Source organism: Carcharodon carcharias, chromosome 7 (assembly GCF_017639515.1).
Source record: "Carcharodon carcharias isolate sCarCar2 chromosome 7, sCarCar2.pri, whole genome shotgun sequence".
Lineage (NCBI taxonomy): Eukaryota > Metazoa > Chordata > Chondrichthyes > Lamniformes > Lamnidae > Carcharodon > Carcharodon carcharias.
Genome location: NC_054473.1, coordinates 125,384,763 through 125,402,958, shown reverse-complemented (window position 1 = coordinate 125,402,958; position 18,196 = coordinate 125,384,763). Strand labels below are relative to the sequence as shown.

At 42.9% G+C, this 18,196-nt stretch overlaps 1 protein-coding gene across 3 annotated transcripts in view; it reads right to left on the bottom strand.

Annotated features, from left to right (window-relative positions):
* Positions 1 to 852: 852 nt before the first annotated feature.
* LOC121279579 (cholesteryl ester transfer protein, plasma) overlaps positions 853 to 18,196 on the bottom strand; it is a 34,117-nt gene continuing 16,773 nt past the window's right edge. For 2 of the 3 annotated variants that reach the window (XM_041190701.1, XM_041190702.1), the window contains exons 7-16: positions 17,717 to 17,777; positions 16,827 to 16,918; positions 14,246 to 14,422; positions 13,295 to 13,345; positions 12,613 to 12,780; positions 6,821 to 6,888; positions 6,683 to 6,725; positions 3,346 to 3,415; positions 1,392 to 1,477; positions 853 to 1,299 (exon numbers count right to left, since the gene is read on the bottom strand). In XM_041190701.1, the coding sequence (XP_041046635.1) occupies positions 1,210 to 1,299; positions 1,392 to 1,477; positions 3,346 to 3,415; positions 6,683 to 6,725; positions 6,821 to 6,888; positions 12,613 to 12,780; positions 13,295 to 13,345; positions 14,246 to 14,422; positions 16,827 to 16,918; positions 17,717 to 17,777 (906 nt within the window). In that variant the 3' untranslated portion in view covers positions 853 to 1,209. The remainder of the gene's footprint in view (positions 1,300 to 1,391; positions 1,478 to 3,345; positions 3,416 to 6,682; positions 6,726 to 6,820; positions 6,889 to 12,612; positions 12,781 to 13,294; positions 13,346 to 14,245; positions 14,423 to 16,826; positions 16,919 to 17,716; positions 17,778 to 18,196) is intronic. The other variant, XR_005943437.1, reaches the window with a different exon arrangement.

Sequence of the window (18,196 nt, the reverse complement as noted above, 5' to 3'; positions counted from 1 at the left end):
GTTGTCTGTAAAACACTTTGGGCATCCTGCTGTTGTGTAAGGCACTATGAATGCAAATTTCTTCTTTATGTTGAGTAACACTATTTAATTTGTTTTCCCTGCAGAGAAAATCCTCCAGAAACACAATTTTCACGTTGTAATTGAGATTTTCCCATCCATAGAATTCCCCCAAACGTTGTGACACCTACATGTGCTGGCAACATCTGGTGGTCTGTGGTGTTTTCCCTGGTCTCGTGAGCTCAATTTCAAATAATACAATACATTTAGAAAAGTACATGATCACTTATTGCACTGTAACATTAGAGTCAAGATCACAGATAGTACTAGTCGAGGTAGGTCATCATGTTCACCTTAGTTCATTCAACAACAACTTGCATTTATATGGTGCCTAAATTTCAGTTTTACTGGAAAAACCTCATGCCTAAATGGCCTGCTGAAACTCACTATACAGGCAAACAGAACAAAATAGCAGGAGTCATCAACACCTTCAAAAGATGGAACAGAAAATTGTTGTGAAGTTCAGGATGGGTAGGGTGGAGTTGGGGATGTGTTGGGTAGGGTGGGGTTGGGGATGAGAAGGGTAGGGTAGGGTGGAGTTGGGGATGGGATGGGTAGGGTGGGGTTGGGGTTGGGGATGGGATGGGAGGGGTGGAGTTGGCGATGGGTGGGGGGGCGGAGGGGGGGGGGGGCGTTGGAAGGGATGTGAAAATTGACCAAAAAATATCTGCATCTATATTCTAGATTCCTCCTACTAAATTTTGCTCAGAATTTGCCTCTCACTCTCCTACCCTTCCCCCGCACCATCGAGTAAAATCTAAAATATTCTTTGGGTATGAAATAAAATTGAAAAGGTTGAAAATACATCATCTTATTAGTGTAAGAAGCCATCAGGAAATTGAGTGTAGTAACATAGGAGAGGACTGACAAGATATCATGAATTAGAACTGAAGGGATAAAAGTAACATACAAGATAAAACACATTATACTTTGCAGAATGATATGGAGCAATTAATTATATAATACTTGTTTAAATGCCATTGACAAACATAGGTGAATACAACATGTCAGAGTAATAACAGTGAATCATTGATTTGGTAAACTCAGTTAAACATATCTTCAGAACAAAGATCAAGGTCTTTTTTCCAAGTTAATGCAAACCCTCATTTCATTGGCTCCGCATCCAACCAATCCTCACCATTTATTCTGAATTTAGGACCTTGCCATCGGCGTGAGGTTTTGGAGGAAATTCTCTAGTAAGTGCCGTGGAAAGCCAAAGTCTGTTGCGATGGTCACATAACCCTGCAAAAGAGACAAGTTTAGAAAGTTCCATTGCACTGTTGGTCACCCACCATCAAAAAGCTTTACAAAAGACATTTGTAATCATTCTCTACCTCATCTGTCTCCATCAGAGTGTTGGTAATGTTAAAATAGCGCAATCCCTTTTTGTCAAGCAGGGCTGTTACGTAAAATTCTATATCTAGTTAAAGAAGAAAAAATTAGTTACTTTCATTTAACTCAGTCTGGTTTTAACAAAGATTCAACAGATAATCGACACTTAGTCCATACTGTTAGTTAATATTGTGTATGCAGATCACAGCTGAAGCTGAAGGCAGGTTAAAACTACAAACACACTGCTCTCTGCCCCATAAACAACAGCGGAGCCAATCTGCTACCATTGAGCAACAAAAGGCAGGCAGTAACATGGCCTCAACACAGGAAAACATAATGTGCCACATTCCTGCATGTTGCCATGTGCTAACGGACAGAATGGCAGGAAGGACTGCTGCCGGCTGGCTGAATATATGAGTTAAAACACCCACAGCAGCAATACACAGCTTAGGCTTCACATATGATCTCTTTTGTTTCTATTGATGATTCCCCTTACACCAAGGAGCTGCTTTTAGGCCAGTGACAAAAAAAACATAGAAAGGCTCCTCACGATGCTGTTTTGGCTGGCTCACCATTCTGTACAATGAATTTAAAAGGCAAAATAGAGGCGTACTTGGAGGATGGATGGGAGAAAGAGGGGAAAATTCACTCAGCAATGAAAGGTTGTAAGCAATACAAATAAGAAACATACCTGTCTCTGTTGGGTTAGTAATTCTCAATTAAGGTTGCAGTAGGAGTGCTCCCCTCAACATCAGAACTACTGTGCCAGAGGGGGTAAAAAATTATTATTGGTGCCAATGTGCAGATTCACACATGAAAACTGGTACCTGTGGAACCAGACATTGGGCAACATTTTCAGGGGGAATGTGCGGGAGCGGGCATGGGTGGGCAGGTTCCCTATTGGTGCCCCCAGTCAGGCACGCGCCTCCATTTTATGTGGGCGGGCCAATTAAGGCCCAACCAGCATGACTTGTGCTCAGAAGTGCTTTGCACTCCACGAGCAGATAGGGGGGTATTCCCTGAGCTGGGAGTGAGCTCTTTTGTGCACGCGTGCGAAAGAGCGCACTCATCTCCCTGAAGCTAAGTACTGCCTCTAGGAGATCGCTGGAAGTTTCAAAAATTTTTAGAAGTGTGAAAAAACAATTCCTGACATGTCCCCTCATGCGACACTGTCACATGAGCTTGGACATGCCAATTTCTTTTATTTCAACATTTTGTAAACATTTAAAATCCCTCATGAAACCTCATCCCACTGGTGGATGAGGTTTTATGTTTTTTCTGAAGTCTGCCAGGGCTCCCGGCCTGCTTGCCAACCTTAAGGTTGGATGGGCAGGTGCACTGATCACCTCAATTACTTTATTAATGGCCTTAAGTGGCCGTTGACAGGTTGGCGGGCACACAGCCGACTTGGCTCTGCGCACACCAACCTGAAAATATAAATGACGCGGGGTGACATCAGGACACCCACCCGACGTCACCCCACATCATTTTACGTGTGGGCACCACCCGTCTGCTCACTGACCGGAAGAAGCAGCCCATTGAATCTTGAGCAAGTAAGACAAAATATGAAGAATACATTAGGTACTTGTCAATGAAAACGATGATTTTGATTCCAATGTTCAAGACAGAGAGTCAAATCCTCCTTAATATGATGTTTCCCTACACAACACAAAGCCTAATTCACACTGGACAGTCACTATTATTTAATTTTAAAAATTGTGCAGTGCATTCAATTTGGGATGATAAAGTTGAGCTGAAGTATTCCTGCTTTGCCCATTTTGAACCTGGCTGGTTTGTATTCATTCTTAGGCATCATTAAATAGCAACATGTGTCCCACTGAATGTGGGAAGAGATGTAAAACAGGGTGGTGACTCGCTATCACCTGCTTTACATCATAAATGCATAAAATCCAAATCTTTATCTGCTCAATCCCCCTCCCCCTCAGTTATACTCACAAGAGATTATCTTTTCCAGTCCTCCTGTTGAGAAAAATGCCTCCAAATAACGCTTAGCTTTATTCTCATTCTGAAATGGCAAATGTTCCATGGTCTGAAACATTCTTCAGTATGACATCTTATTCATCAAATTGACACAAGGCAATCACAAGAGAGAACCACATTCAAAGTTTGGAGGGGCCTTTCACAGGTTATGGAAATACTGGCTAGGATTTTACATTGGCCGGGTGGGCTAGGTGGGAGTGGGCAGGGGCAGTCGCAGAGCTGACTGCTGCCCGCGATTGGCTCTGCACCGCGATTTCATGTGGGTGGGCAAATTAAAGACCGCCCAGCATGGATTGCAAGCGGTAGCACTGGGCGCTATCTGTGTGAGCGGGGGAGGAGGAGGGAGAGTTGGGTCCAGCGCATGCGCGTGAAAGAGCACTTCAATCTCCCTGAGAAATGGAGCTGCCTCAGGGGGAATTGAAGCACTTTTCACAAAAAAAATGAAAACATTGTAAAATATAAACATGTCCCATCTCGTGTGACACAGTCACATGAGGGGACATGTTTTATTACATTTTTAAAGAAACTTTTTATTTAATTTGTAAAAGCTTTAAGGAAACCTCATCCCGCTCGTAGATGAGGTTTCCTAAAAAATGTAAAGGCCGTTTGCCCTTTTCGCCTGCCTGCCAATCGTAAGGTTGGACGGGCAGCATAGAGTTAAGGTTAATTAACTAGTTAATGGCCTTATTAGGCCTTTCAATTATTGGTGGGCATGCAGCCGACTCCGGCGCACGCCTGCCAAACGAAATATCGCGAGATGGCGTAATAACAGCAGGACGCACGCCCGATGTCATTGTGCGTCATTTTACTTTCTGGTGTGTCAGGCCCGCCCCCACACGCCGATTGTAAAGTTCTGCCCACAGCTATTGGATCAATGGGCCTATGGGAGGAACCAGCTCCCCACTCATATCTTTGCGAAACCAGTTGGTTTAATCGGACAACACACTGTTTTAGATCCATGTTTTCATGGGTCTACAATGCAGCTGGTTCCCCGAACTTAGAACCTGTACTATGGAGAGCAACTGGGTGTCTCCTCTTGGTTGCAATTCTATTCCACAAGTGGAAAAGCATTGACTGGTTCAGACAGGCTGGTCTGATTCAAGCCGAGGAGCCAAGAACATTCATAATTTTATGAATTATATTCATAAAATATTGCTGTCCAAAAGGAGGCTATTCTGTCCACTGTACCATTTCCTAGCCTCTGGAAAAGCTATCTACCTCATCACATTTCCCTGCTCTTTTCACAAGACTCTTAAACTTCCTCTTCAAAAACCATTATTGGTTCTGCTTCCCCTGCAGTTTTTGGTGGGATGTTCAATAAAAGCCCTCTATATAAAAACAATTCTTCCAAGCCCTCCCTTTGGGCTGCATTTTCATTCTAGAGGTGGGTAGTGGGAGTCGGGAAATTTCCAGGCTCAGCATGCCCGCCTCGGGAAAATGTGCCTGCAAAGCTGGGATTTTTGTTCTGGTGGGCAAACTGGAGTTGGGCCCACTACCCCCGGATACAGTTTGAAGGCAGCCACAGGGACTGCCAAGTGCCAAGTCAGGCTGGTTTAAAGGCTTTCCTCAGTGCTCTTGGACTTTGTCCCAGTTTTTAATTTAATATTAGGCCCTCTAGTCCTCACCCATCATCTCCCCGCAGACTCCCAATGCACCAGTTGTGTCAACTCATGCCCATGGCCCCTCATGACCTCCATGCCAACATATCCCTTCCACCCACCTGTAATGGCCCCTTGTACGTTCCATGCCAATCTACGGCACTTCCATGCTCATTCACCCAGTATCCACTCTGTAACGAACCAATGGACTTCATAGTGACAATGGTATGTGTGAAAAAGCTTTAAAAGTCATTAATTCATAAGTTTCTTAAAGAAAATGGCCTTTACTACTGCCCTTTAAAAGTGTCAATCATCCAGACATCCAATGGATATTTAGGCTCTCAGCCAAGCCTCATTATGCATTCTTGGCTAATAGCCCAAAATCCATTAATCTACTGAAACAGCTGTACCCAAGGGAAAACATTGTTTGATCAACAGCTGTATCTCCAAGATATATTTTGTCAATTGTACAATGTTTATTTGCACAAGATAAAGAGGTATCAAGTATTTGTAGTTTCTGCTATTGGTACTTTTAAGGTCTTGATGACTGACATTTTTATAGAGCTGTAGTAAAAACATTTTATAAAGAAATATATGAATGAATGACTGCTTCTTAAAACTTTTCTATGAATGCCATCGTTACTAACCGGCTTGCTGATTCTGTACAGAGTGTATACTGAGAGTGAATAGGTGTGGATGTGTCATAAGTTGGCATGCAGGGTATGATGGGCGATTGGGAGTGGATGGGGGGAACATAGATTGGCATGATGGGCAAGGGTGTGACATTTTAAACTTACCTTTCAAAATGTTCCCTCACCCAGACTATGGTTCACGACACCTGTGAGGGATTGTGAACCATGAGTCCTTGAAAAGCTGGCCCAACTCCATGAAAATTATGGGGAGGGAGGTTAGGTGATGCCTATCCCTGCAATGGAGCCAGCCAGGTCGGGAGTGCAGGATACAGGTCGTGACCCACACCAACCTTTAACCCACGTTGACGAAAATAGGGACCGCTGGGAATAAGGAGGAAATCCAGGAATCAGTTCCTGCCTGCCATTTTTAAAGGTCAGTGGAGCCTCTCTGATATCGCGAAAATCCAGCCCTTATTCTTCTGCTAGTTTTTTAAAAATCATTCTCAGCAAGTTGGCATTGCTGAAAAGACTAGCATTTATTGCCTATGCCTACTTGCTCTTGATAAGGTGATAGCAGGCTTTCTTGAACCACTTCTTGAACTATGTGGTGGAAATGTAAATTTAAACCCTTTACTTATTAATCAATAGAAACATGTTTTCCCCTTTACCAAAGTACTTCAATTTTGAATTTAGATAGGGGAGACACCCACAAACAGTTTAGTTTTCCTCACATACAAGAAACCCATGTCTGAACAAATTTGGGAGAAGACATTTTTTTTTGGCAGTAAATATTTAAAAAGTCGCACTCCTTATCAGTAAGTGCTAAGGAAAAAGGGCTTTCCACACTCACAAATACAGTCACATCAGAACAATGTGTCATTGTCGCCACATGACAGAGTAAAAAAGCTGCTTTTACATCTTCAAGACAACAGAAATAAAGGTTATTGAATATTGTTTCATTTTGATGGCATCTCTTTAAAGCTACAGTTAATTTATGAAGCATTTGGAACTTGCCGAAACAACTCAAGCTTTCCAAGGCGTAAAGATTCTGTGTGTACTAACCAGAGTGATCGCAGGATTGCTGTTTACAACTTTGATGGCCCAGCTGTAGAGAGAAACACAGTTTTAAAGATTAATATGTCTCAGTAATAACATGCACAGTGTTCCAAATAATTGTAGTGTAGCAATTGAGGCACTTACAGACTAGAAGAGGGCTGCAGGTGGATTTTCCTCTCTGCATAAGATGCAAGGACAATAGTTTCAGAATCCTAAATATAAGGGGAGGAAGCTCTTAAGTAACGAACAGTTTCTTAAGTAATGAAGCTCATAAATTGGAATCACACAAGACAAATTCTAACTACTATTAAACAAGTCATCTAAATTCACATTCTCTCCACTAACACCAAACCCAGGATGAGGGAGAGAAATCATGTACTCTGGTGCTTCTCCTGTTTCTGGGCTCTTTATTCCAGTTTCAATATGTCTCACTTTACAACCACAGCTTTGCCAGACAATTACAAACAGTTTTCTACTTCATATTATACAACCAGCTCCGCTTCTTTGAACCTGACCCTATGCAATATCTGGACAGCAATATCCAAGACTTGAAACTCAAAAGCACTGCAAACAACAATCCCATGTACAAATGCAAATATTTTGAACTAACAGTGACAAGTTCTATTGGCACATGATTCCTGGTTCCATTCCAAATTTAAAAGTGGCAAAACTTTCCAGTAAATTAGCACCAACCAGTTCGCCTGTGATAATGTGCTATTTCTATCTACACAAGTGGGCTTTACTAACAGAAAAATTATCATTTGCATCGAGTGATAAATATTTTCTCATTTTACATTGAAACTAATCACACTTACAAATTTCCAACACGGAACATATGGAAGCAAAGTGCAACAGATGCTGGAATTCTGAAATACAAGCAGAAAATGCTGGAAATAATCAGCATGCCAGGCAGCATCTATGCAGAAGGAAACAGAGTCAATGCTTCAGGTCCACAATATGCACTAGATCTGATGAAGGATCACGGACCCCTGTTTCTCTCTGCCCAGATGCCACCAGATTTCCTGAGCATTTCCAAAACTTCCTGTTTCTACTGGAGCAAATATAACCCTTTTTACCAGCCCTCCATAAAGCAGTCAGATTTCTTGTGAGCCTCTCATTCCCCTTCAGCAAAAAAACCCAGCAGCAGCTGCCTAAAATCTGATTTGACACAACATTAAACATGAACTTCAAAAAAAATAGTTAAGATATGAAGAAAACATAAACAACTTGCTGTGCAAGTAAAATCAATGTCAAAGCAATACATTGATAATTTTTAAAAATGAGCAATTAATAAAAATGACCATTAAAAAATTCCAAGAAGCAGAGCTAGAGACACAGACTAAGCCCCAAGTCCTGGTCACCAGGAAAGAGGGAGGGCACTGGGGCCAAAATAAGGATTTAACTAACACCAACCTGACATCTGCCTCTGGTTGTGCACACTCCAAGCTGGCCTCAGCGGAATTCATATGAAAGTGGGGGTCGGAACCAGTTTGCCTTTTTAGCCTGGATCTTCCTCCTCTCCCAGCCTGGTATGTGGAATGGTTTTGGGGAGGGAGGAGGAGGAGGGTGTGTGTGTCTCTCTCTGTCTGTCTCCAGTCACTCCCAAGCTCTCATGGTTTTCCCTCTCTCTCTTTCACACACATTCAATCACTCACATACACCCACTCCTTCTGGGCCCAGAGGTCTTTTACCAATTTGAAGCCTGCTGCAATATAAGCATTCAATATGCATTGGTGGCTCAGTATTTCATGTAATTAAATGCACTGAGTCATGTTTGACAACTATTATTTCCTCCTGAGTGTAAGTGCATTTAAACAGATGAGCTTTAAAGTGGATGCCACGTTTGTTTTTTTACCTACCTATAGGCAGGTAGGTGATCACAGATAGCATTCAATGGCACCATGATTACTCTTGTGGTACAAAAACCAAATGGTTTTATCAATTAATTAATGGAGATTGATATTGCTGAGGAAGAGTTTGGGATGCCTGTGAAAGTGGCACAATGTGCTTCCTTTCCACCATGCCTAACACCCCAGTTGCCCCGGGCCTCGATGTTGCTGCAGCCGCTGCTCCTCCTGTCCTTCCCAGCCCACTCTGCCATCTTGATCCCTGTAGTTCTTTAGTGGATTGGCAACCGCGCAGGGAGGTGAGAGCACGGCCAAGGGCAGACTACATCGCCCAGAATGATGCTGGTGATCATTACCTACACCCTGGCTGTCAAAATAAACGGACTCAGGCTTTCGGTCCAGGAGATTAACTGGCACTCTACCCTGGATTGGACCACCCACCACCTGCTTGCGTGTGAACACAATGAGGAGTGAGGTGGCCATTTGAGAGAGGGGTGATGCTGCTGGTAACCGCGAAAGGAGAAGCTGCAAGTTGAGCCCAGGCCCCCTGAAGGCACAGACCCGGGTGTTTTGCACCTTGGGCATCTCCTGGGCCTTGCATGTACAACTGAGAACCAGATGGGGTAACACTCCCAGGTACTTTCGCCACTCAGGGGAAAGTCCACGTCATATTGTTGAATAGCAGACTTGAATAGGATGACTCACCAACTCAGAATCATCCACTGGAGGTACTTCAGTGAGATATGAATAGATTAATGGGTCATGTTGTTCTACAGAGGGTGGGGTTGTCTAGTGGAGAGTTGTTCTATTGACCTTGATTACCACAATAGTATTAGGACGCTCAAACACTGGCTCATTAAAAACATTCATGCGAATCACACACAAAAATTAGGCAGGAAAGAAATGTAAAAAGGCTGAAATGTAGATCTGCCAAGTTAACAAGCAAACGCTCATTCCAGGGTGCATGAACTTTGCCAAGTGATATTTCTACCCCATGCTTTATGTAAATATCCCACTATATTTGAATCCTGTGGTCAGGAGAATGAGGTAGAACAATGATATATTAATGAAAATGAGAGCTCATGGGAGAAGGAAACTAACCCACACTCTCTCAGAGGTGAAAATTTTCCAAAAGGCACCAATTGTTGTTTGAGAAAAGGGACTGCTTACACAGTAAAATGTACCTCCATACAATTAGGTTGAAAAGAAATAGCTGGAGTAACTTTTCATTATGGTGGTGGGGTTCAGTGACTTTCTTGGTTCCAGGTGTTGATCTGAAGGTAACAGGAATATAGAATCTCAGCAATAGGAATAACCGTATGGTTGTTATCCCTGGTTTGGCATCAAGACTGGAGCATTTTAAAACACCAGCCACAAACAGCATTAGCTGCCCTCCAGCTTTAACACTGACACTGCCGGAGTCAGGTTACAGTAGAGGGCCGCAAAATTAAAATTTGCTTTGCAAATAAACCCAACAGGCTTCTCATTTTCTGGCAGTTGAGAGGAGATAAGAGGTTAAGTGATTAATTGTGAGCAACACATAAAACAACAAGATTATGCAATTTTACTTCTCTGAGATGGTGGTTAGGTGAGGTGGTTAGGTGTCATCAGTGAGTGGTATCACAAACATGGCTTTGGTCTGCAAATGCTGGGTGTGTGGACTACAGTACAGTTCCAATTTAAGTAGCTCAGTGAAACTAAAATACATTCCATCTAACTTTTTGCTCTAACTTTTCTTGTGATTATCTTGAATTTGTACACTCAGTGACTGACTAGCAGAAACCATTTATCACTATTTATCTCAGTCCAAATTTGAAGGTCTTTAACAGTGACTTCCATTCCCCACTTAACTTTTTGCGTTCCCTTTCTCTGAGCTACTGTTCCCCATCCCCCTCACCCCACCACCCCCCCCCCCAACTTTCGTATTTCACTTGCTTCTTTCTCAAATCAATTATGTAAATAACATGAAAAAAGATTGCCCCAAGAGTTTATGGAGAGCTGCTCGTCCTCCCTCATGGGCACTCATACATCTTAACCTCCTCTGATGCAATGAAAAAAGCTTTAACTTTTTATAACCACTAGACTTTATAGGATGGTCATGTTTTAAACTATCTCTTTTGAATTAAGGTAAACGGAATGTCCTGGAATGGGAATGATGTGAAGTTGTGCTAAACTCTGGCTGACGACAGCCCCATGTGATCCAGCTGCCATGAAGATTTGGGTCCACTTCAAGCTAGACTCGGGTTTTAACACCTGAACACAAAGGAACAGGCAACTTTTCTTGCTGCTTGCAGCCTCTCGGAGACAATTGGGGAGGAAGATCCACAACAGGTGCTGCCATTCCAGACAGGAGGAAGAAACTGCTTTTGAATGGACTGCAGGGGAAGACAGAATCCCTGTTCGAAAGCACAAACCTTGTTGTGCAGGGTTGAAGATCAAGGAGTCACCAGTGGGTGCCTTGCTGCTAGAAGTCCATTCAAGTAGGCGTGGAAGATTGTGTGACAGTGACATTGTTTAAAGGATACTGGAAGATGCACCCTGGATTGGGCAGGTAGAAGAGAGCCTGTAGAATTGTGGGAGATGTTTGGGAGTTTAAATATTAAGGGCAGAGTTTTGCTCTTGTCGGGCGGGCTCGGCAGGAGCAGTCGGGAAACTGACCGCCGCCTGCGATCGAGGCTGGAAAGCGATTGGCCCGCTCAGCGTGAATGGTAGCACTCAGCACTGCCTGTGCGGGAAGAGGGAGGGGGGTGTGTGTGAACTTTACACATGTGCCCGAGGTGTGCTTGATAATCTCCCTGAGGCACAGAGCTGAAGAATTTTTTTTAAAGATAAAGAAATTAAAAACATTATAAAACTTGGCCCCAGTCATGTGACTCTGTCACATGAGTAGGGACATGTTATTAATTTTTAAAACTTTTATTTTACTTTTATTTGCTTTAGGAAACCTCATCCCAACCGTGGATAAGGTTTCCTAAAAAGTGCAATTTTCGCCTGCCCGCCAAACGTAAGGTTAGACAGGCAGCAAAAAATATTTTAATTACTTTGTTAATGGCCTTAATAGGCCTTTTAATTGTCGCTGGGCTTGCAGCTGACTCCGGCATGCGCCCGCCAACCAAAATATCGCAGGACTGCGCGTTGATGTTGGGACGCTCGCCCAACGTCAACGCACGTCATTTTACATTCAAGCGGGTCGGGCGCGTGCCTGCCGAGGTAAAAATTTTGCCCAGAGTTTCTAATCCATTGAGAATATGCAGTAACATACAAATGCGGTGGGGGTTTTAAGTTGTGTTCAGAAGTTACAAGGGGTACCTTTTCTGTAGTTAGTGTATTACTTGCCTACTAAGTAATGTTTAGTCAATGTTATTTTGGTATGTTGAGTAACAGTCTTAAAATGTGAAATCATATTGTGCAATTCCTTTGCATGTGTCACTGGGGAAATCCACATCTCTTTTTCTCTATGAGGATCAGGACAAGCTTCCTAAGTATCTCCTCATACCTGTAACTGATAAACTCTCCTAAAATTTAAGTGAGTCTTCATTGCACCTCCTCCCAATGTGTTTACATCCTGCCATCCAAATGGAGGGTCCAACATTATACAAAATATTCCAACTGAGGCCTAATTCAGATCTTGTACATTGACCCCCTTGCTTTTTCATTAAATAGATCTAGATACAAAACCACTGATTTTATTTCCGGTTTCATTTTCCAAGATACCGTTAATAAAGGAAGAAGAAATTGCATTTATACCTTTCACAGCCTCAGGGCTTTGCAAAGCCCTCTATAGCCAATGAAGTACTTTTGAATTGTCGTCATCATTGTAATGTAGGAATGGCCCTCATATCTACACATTAAGATCTTCCTGCTTTCCTGCCCTATTTAAACCTTATCATTTAAAGCAGATTTCTTATCCCGTTCTTACAAACTATTCATTCACATTTTTCTACAGTGAACTTCATCTGCCACTTGCCTGCCCTGCTAGCCTATCTTTGTCTGTCTGCAGCCCTTCATAGTCCTCTTCACAGTTTGTCATCCCTCCCAATTTGTTGCACTAAAATATGTTGCTTCTGGGATATCATCAAAGCTACTAACCATTTCCAAATACAGTGCGATGTGTGAGTCATTATTGCTGGACAACACGTCAACTTCCACATATATAGATGCCTGCATAATGGTGCCTGGACGCTTGAAGAGAATGACAGGCGGTCTAAGAGGCCCAAGTTTGATCATCAGATTTCGCATAGGAACACCAGGGATCATCTGTAAAATAGCCCGGAAAACATTTTGACAGCTGAGGCAACAGCGACAATCTTGATCCTCTTACTCATTGGGCAAATCAGTTGAGCTTGTAGAGGCTCTACTATATAAAAACGGTATTTGCAACAATGTTTTGCACTGGCTGCACAGGCACATAAAAATATATAAGTTTCCACATGAGCATACACATGCAATCAACAGCTTGAGCGTAATTTTCATTGGCACTGCATGAGGGTAACCAAGCCAAACAGATTGTCCATCTGAATTTCATTCCATTGATTAAAATAGAATGGAGATCAGGCTATGATGCTCACCACCAGATAGTTAATGTGAAAATCACCCTTCATCAGTGCACTTGATATTAATTATATGAAGACACATCACTATGTCAGTGACACAAGATCAGCATGTGAAAATGAACAGGCAGCTCCTCAGGCTCTTCCTCCCGAAAAGGTGTTTGTCAAGTGTTTTATCCACAGGGGCTGGCCCATTATTAAAGAATGAAATGATGACATACCTGCTGTAAAATGTTCGGCTGATTTTTAGATCCTCCATCCTCAAAAAGTTTCTGAAATGGTGAAGAAGCCAGCCATGGTAAATACTGCTTTATGCTTTTGTCTTCCTTACACCCTCCCTTAACTCTCCCGTCCTAGAGAAAGAGCAGTTTCACCAGCATTGGGCACCCTTCAAAATTTCACCCAAGTGAATACTCGACATCTTCACAGCGAGAGCCATCATGCCATTTGGCTATGAAACCCGATACTGCCTGACCCAGACTGTCCAGGACAGCAACCAGGATTTGGGACTCTAGTGGACCCTGCTACTAATTCAGAGATACTAAAACCAATTTGTAGGCAGCTGCCACAGCTCTGACTGAAGACAGAGCTCAGCCATTCAGGGATGATGCCAGGAAGTACATCTTCACATAAAGGGTAGTTAAAATCTTGAACTCTCCGTCCCAAAAAGCAGCTGAGGCTGGGGGTCAATTGAAAATTTCAAAACTTTGATCGAGAGATTTATGTTAGGTAAGGGTATTAAGGGTTAGGGAGCCAAGTATGGTAAATAAGGTTTAAATACAGTGCAGACATAATCTAATTGAATAGCAGAACATGCTGGGGGTACAGAATGGCATATTCTTGTCCCTTTGTTCTTATGAGATCAGACACTTGGCTACAGGTTAAGGGTGGGATTTTCCACACCTGCCCGCTGCCGGGATCGTCCAGTCTCGCCGCAAGTCAACGAACTTCTGGCTGTGGCGCTGCCTCGTCCACGGTGGGTCCCACCCACAATGGGGCCGGAAAATCCCGGCCGAAGGATCTGAAACGGGATTCCCCTCCCCACCCAATATGCATAATTCAGTGCCATTCAAAATGGTGCATTTATGTGAAGGGAGCTGATTTTTAGTGCTTTAAATTAAAGAGTTAAAGCAACTGCATTTGACATGATTCTGAACAGGTCTGTAACTCACCAGCAAATCACTGTCTGTGAGCTTCAGAGTCAGGCGATCGTCTTGATATGCTGCAAAAAGGAGAGAGTTGATCACTGGCTCCGAGACCCAGAGATTAAACATTCTGGTCTCCACTCTCTCAACTGGGATGGCACTGGGCTTCTGTGAAACTGAAGAGTTCTTGTAGGAAACACTACCCTGTGAGACACAACAATGGTCTGCAGTAAGTAGCAGATATCCAACATTCATAAAAACCAACACTGAGAGCAGGTAGAGAGTCAGACATTTTGGGATACAGCATATGAGTAACTTAAGACACTTGGTAAGCACAGTACGCTTGGGACGAATAATGCGACTTTGGACCCATGGGGAAAAATTTCCCACCCCATCGAGGGGAAGTGCTCAGGGGCACGCCGCCATTTTACATGGTCAATTAAGGCCCACCCAGCGTGATGTCTACCAGGAAGCGCTATGCGCTCCCTGTGTGGATAGGGTGGAGGGGGGGATTCCCTCAGCCGAGAGTGCGCTCTTTTGCGCATGCACACGAAAGAGCGCACAGATCTCTCTGAGGCAAAGTGCTGCCTCAGGGAGATTGGCTCAGAATTAACATTTTCAATAGAAATGATTTTTTTAAATTCCCTTACATGTCCCCTCATGTGACACTGTCACATGAATTGGGACATGTCCATAACTTTTCTCAAAAGATTTGATAAAAATTTAAATACCCTCATGAAACCTCATCCCACCTGTGGATGAGGTTTCATGTTTTTTCTGAAGCCCGCCAGAGCTCCCAGCCTGCCCGCCAACCTTAAGGTTGGACGGGGAAGTCCGTTAATTAGCTTAATTAGTTTTTCAATGGCCTCAATAGGCCGTTGACAGGTCAGCGGGCGCACAGCTGACTCAGCTGCGCCCCTGCTGACTTGAAAATGAAAACGACGTGGGGTGACATCGGGAGTTCCACCTGACATCATCCCGCATCATTTTACACATCAGCGAGCGGGCCCCACCCCCGCTTGCCAACCGGAAGATCCTGCCCATGGTTCCAAATGTTCTCCAGCACTGAGATTTTCCTTGTTCCATTTCCAGGTTTGCTGTATACTAATTGACAGAGGTTGATTGCTTTAATTAGCCAACAACTACCAGGATGGTAGAAGGCAAATTAGATAGACTGTGGTCTTTTTCACCTAGTAATTCCTATGAAGTGATTCAGGGGAATGTGCCTGCATATTTACTTGATTCCATTTGTTTTATTGGTAGTGCAATGATTGCACTATTGGGCAGGGGAAATATGTTAGGGGGCAGGAAATGAGATAAGAACCAATATCGAGACAATACCAAGATGGATTCTCAATCTTGTTGTGCAACATAGAACAGTAAATAATATGAACATGATTAATGACTATTGCTTTACCTCTAATGTTAACTCAGCTTCTGCTGAACCTCAGGCTTAGTTACTCAAGGGTAGGTTACAGGTCAGTCCTAGGGAGGAGAAGCTCTTTTTAAATGGGGATGTTGAAAGAAGATCTTACGGATACTAAGCATTAACCCCAAGATATGGAGCCCTGTACCCCTTCCATTTTGTGGCTAAGATGAAGCAGCTTCTTCCAATCAACAGGCTCTAACAAAAGTGTTTGTGATTACTCAAGGCCAGATCCCTTTCAGACCAGGCCCCAGCCCCATTCACCCAGGAATTACCCAAGGCCAGAGCCCTTTCAGACCAGGTGCAGCCCCATTTGGCATAGGTTGTCCAAGATGGGATCACTTTCAGATCTGGTTTGTTTAACTCTTTACAACCTTAGCAGAGACTTAAAAAAAAGGCATTTGAATTTTCAGAGTAGACATTTCAGAGTAGAGGGGCTACCTGAATTTTTTGAAGAATAAGAATGTGCTGCCTGTGGGGAAGGTCCATAGCGCAACATTTTAAAACAATCGCAGTGAAAGCATTCAGTGATGTAACAGATTGCAGCCTATCATTCCATTACACAGCGAATAAAAACAGTTTCACTATATCCAAGTTAACTTCAGCTCAGAGCCATACTAGAATATTCCATGTAACAGGAAAAAACTGAATAGCCCAATTTCCATCTTGATTCTAATCACTTGGTTCTAACCCATTGGATCCTGTTACTTATACATTTTATTTATTTATTTAAGTGCCTCCTTCCTTCCATTCCGCAACAATGGTCTCAACAGTCAACCTGGTATCAGACTGCTCCAACTTGGTTTATTAACTGACCACAAAAAGAGATGTAGGATAGTCCCTGGTCTCTCTATCTCTGCTCAGAGTGCCTCATCCTCTAATTGCTCCTCTCTCGATAGTTACTGGCCTCCATTCAACGCCTGCCTCTGATGTGCGACCCAGGCAACTCATCGCAGCCCCATGTTGGAATATGTAAGTGGGCAGTTCCCCTACCACACTCTCTATGCTGCACTACTGGTGTCTTTACATGATGGCAGGTTCATATTACAAATAGCAAGATCACAGAATAAAGCTTTTCAATAGCTAACCTGTAACCTGTAAATCAATATGTGAGGTGCCAGATTTTCACAACATTATTCAAAGGCTGCAATGGATTTTCCTATTTGTGCATTGCACAATTACCTTGTGCCGTGATTCAATGTATCCTGAGGTAATTACTGGGTCAGTGGTTAATTCGATACTTGAGGCAATCTCCCCATCTTGTATGAATAGTGCTGTGTGAAGAGAGAAGGTGCTTGTAATAAAGAAGGCACATTGCTAAAAGTTTTAAAATAGATGGCCTGGCAATTGGTGCTGCAGGACTGGAGGATCCTAGTTCAATCCTGATTGATGTTTCCACTTGGACTTTCCCTCACAGAGAAATTAATTGTCAATCTTCCATTAAGCCAAGTGTCACCTTCATAGCATCCTTGCCTCGGAGTCAGCAGGTTCTGAGCTCAAACCCCACAATGGATTTGAATAAAATAATCTAGACTGATGATTCAGCACCATACTGAGGGTGCTCCGGATTGTCAGAGGCACAGGCATTTGGAATGGACATTAAACTACAGTCCTGTCTGCCTATTTTGGTAGACCTGGCACGATTCAGAGAGCTGTAGGGGTTCTCTGCTAGCCAATATTTCTCCATCAATCAACACTGCCAGATGCAAATTGGACACTGTATTTGAAGCTAAATAACAACTGCAACTGCTCTTCAAAAAGTAATCCTTTGGTTATACAGTAACTTGAAGTGTCCTGAGGAGGCATTTTTTTTTAGATCCAAGGTCTTCCTTTCAGAGAGAGAAAGAAATAACCCTGGTCAGTACTTTTCCTTCCTTTATTATCGTTCAATTGGATATAATCCCTCTCTTCTATTATGCTGCCAAAAGACTGGGATTGAAGATATCTGGGGAGATATGGAAGGCCAGGTTGTCCAATCAGCTGATCGTGGTAAAAGGTTTGGAAAATATGAATTGGATGACAATCTACAGAAGGTGCCATATCACTATGCAAAAAAAAAAGTTATCTCTTACCTGCTTGATACAGAGTGAAGTCTGCCAGTAGATTTGCCATTTTATGAATTTCGGTACAGATCTTAAAACATAGAAAGAAAGATTAGAGAGAATGGCGGGAACATACTGTTACAAGTTCATTTTTCATGAACCATAATACCTGTGGAGGCTGCCAATGATTGTTTCTCCTACTGGTTTTATTATGTGACTGAGGTCAGAGAGGAGTGGAGAGAATAGATTTAATAATCCAATATAAAGGGTGAGGATTAGAGAAACTTCAAATGCTTAAGTCTGAAAAGAATATGCCATCTCTAAAGGGAGTAACAACTCTATTATAGGTCATTTACACTCTAAAAAATAGGCCTGTTATTGTTTATCTAATGCAGAGAGCAATTATCTTCCATTAGGTCTGGTGTCTAAATGCAGAGTGGCTCCTTCCATCAAGCTTTGTGTTTATAGACAGAGAGTGGCCCCTTCCATCAGGCCTAATGGCTATAGACG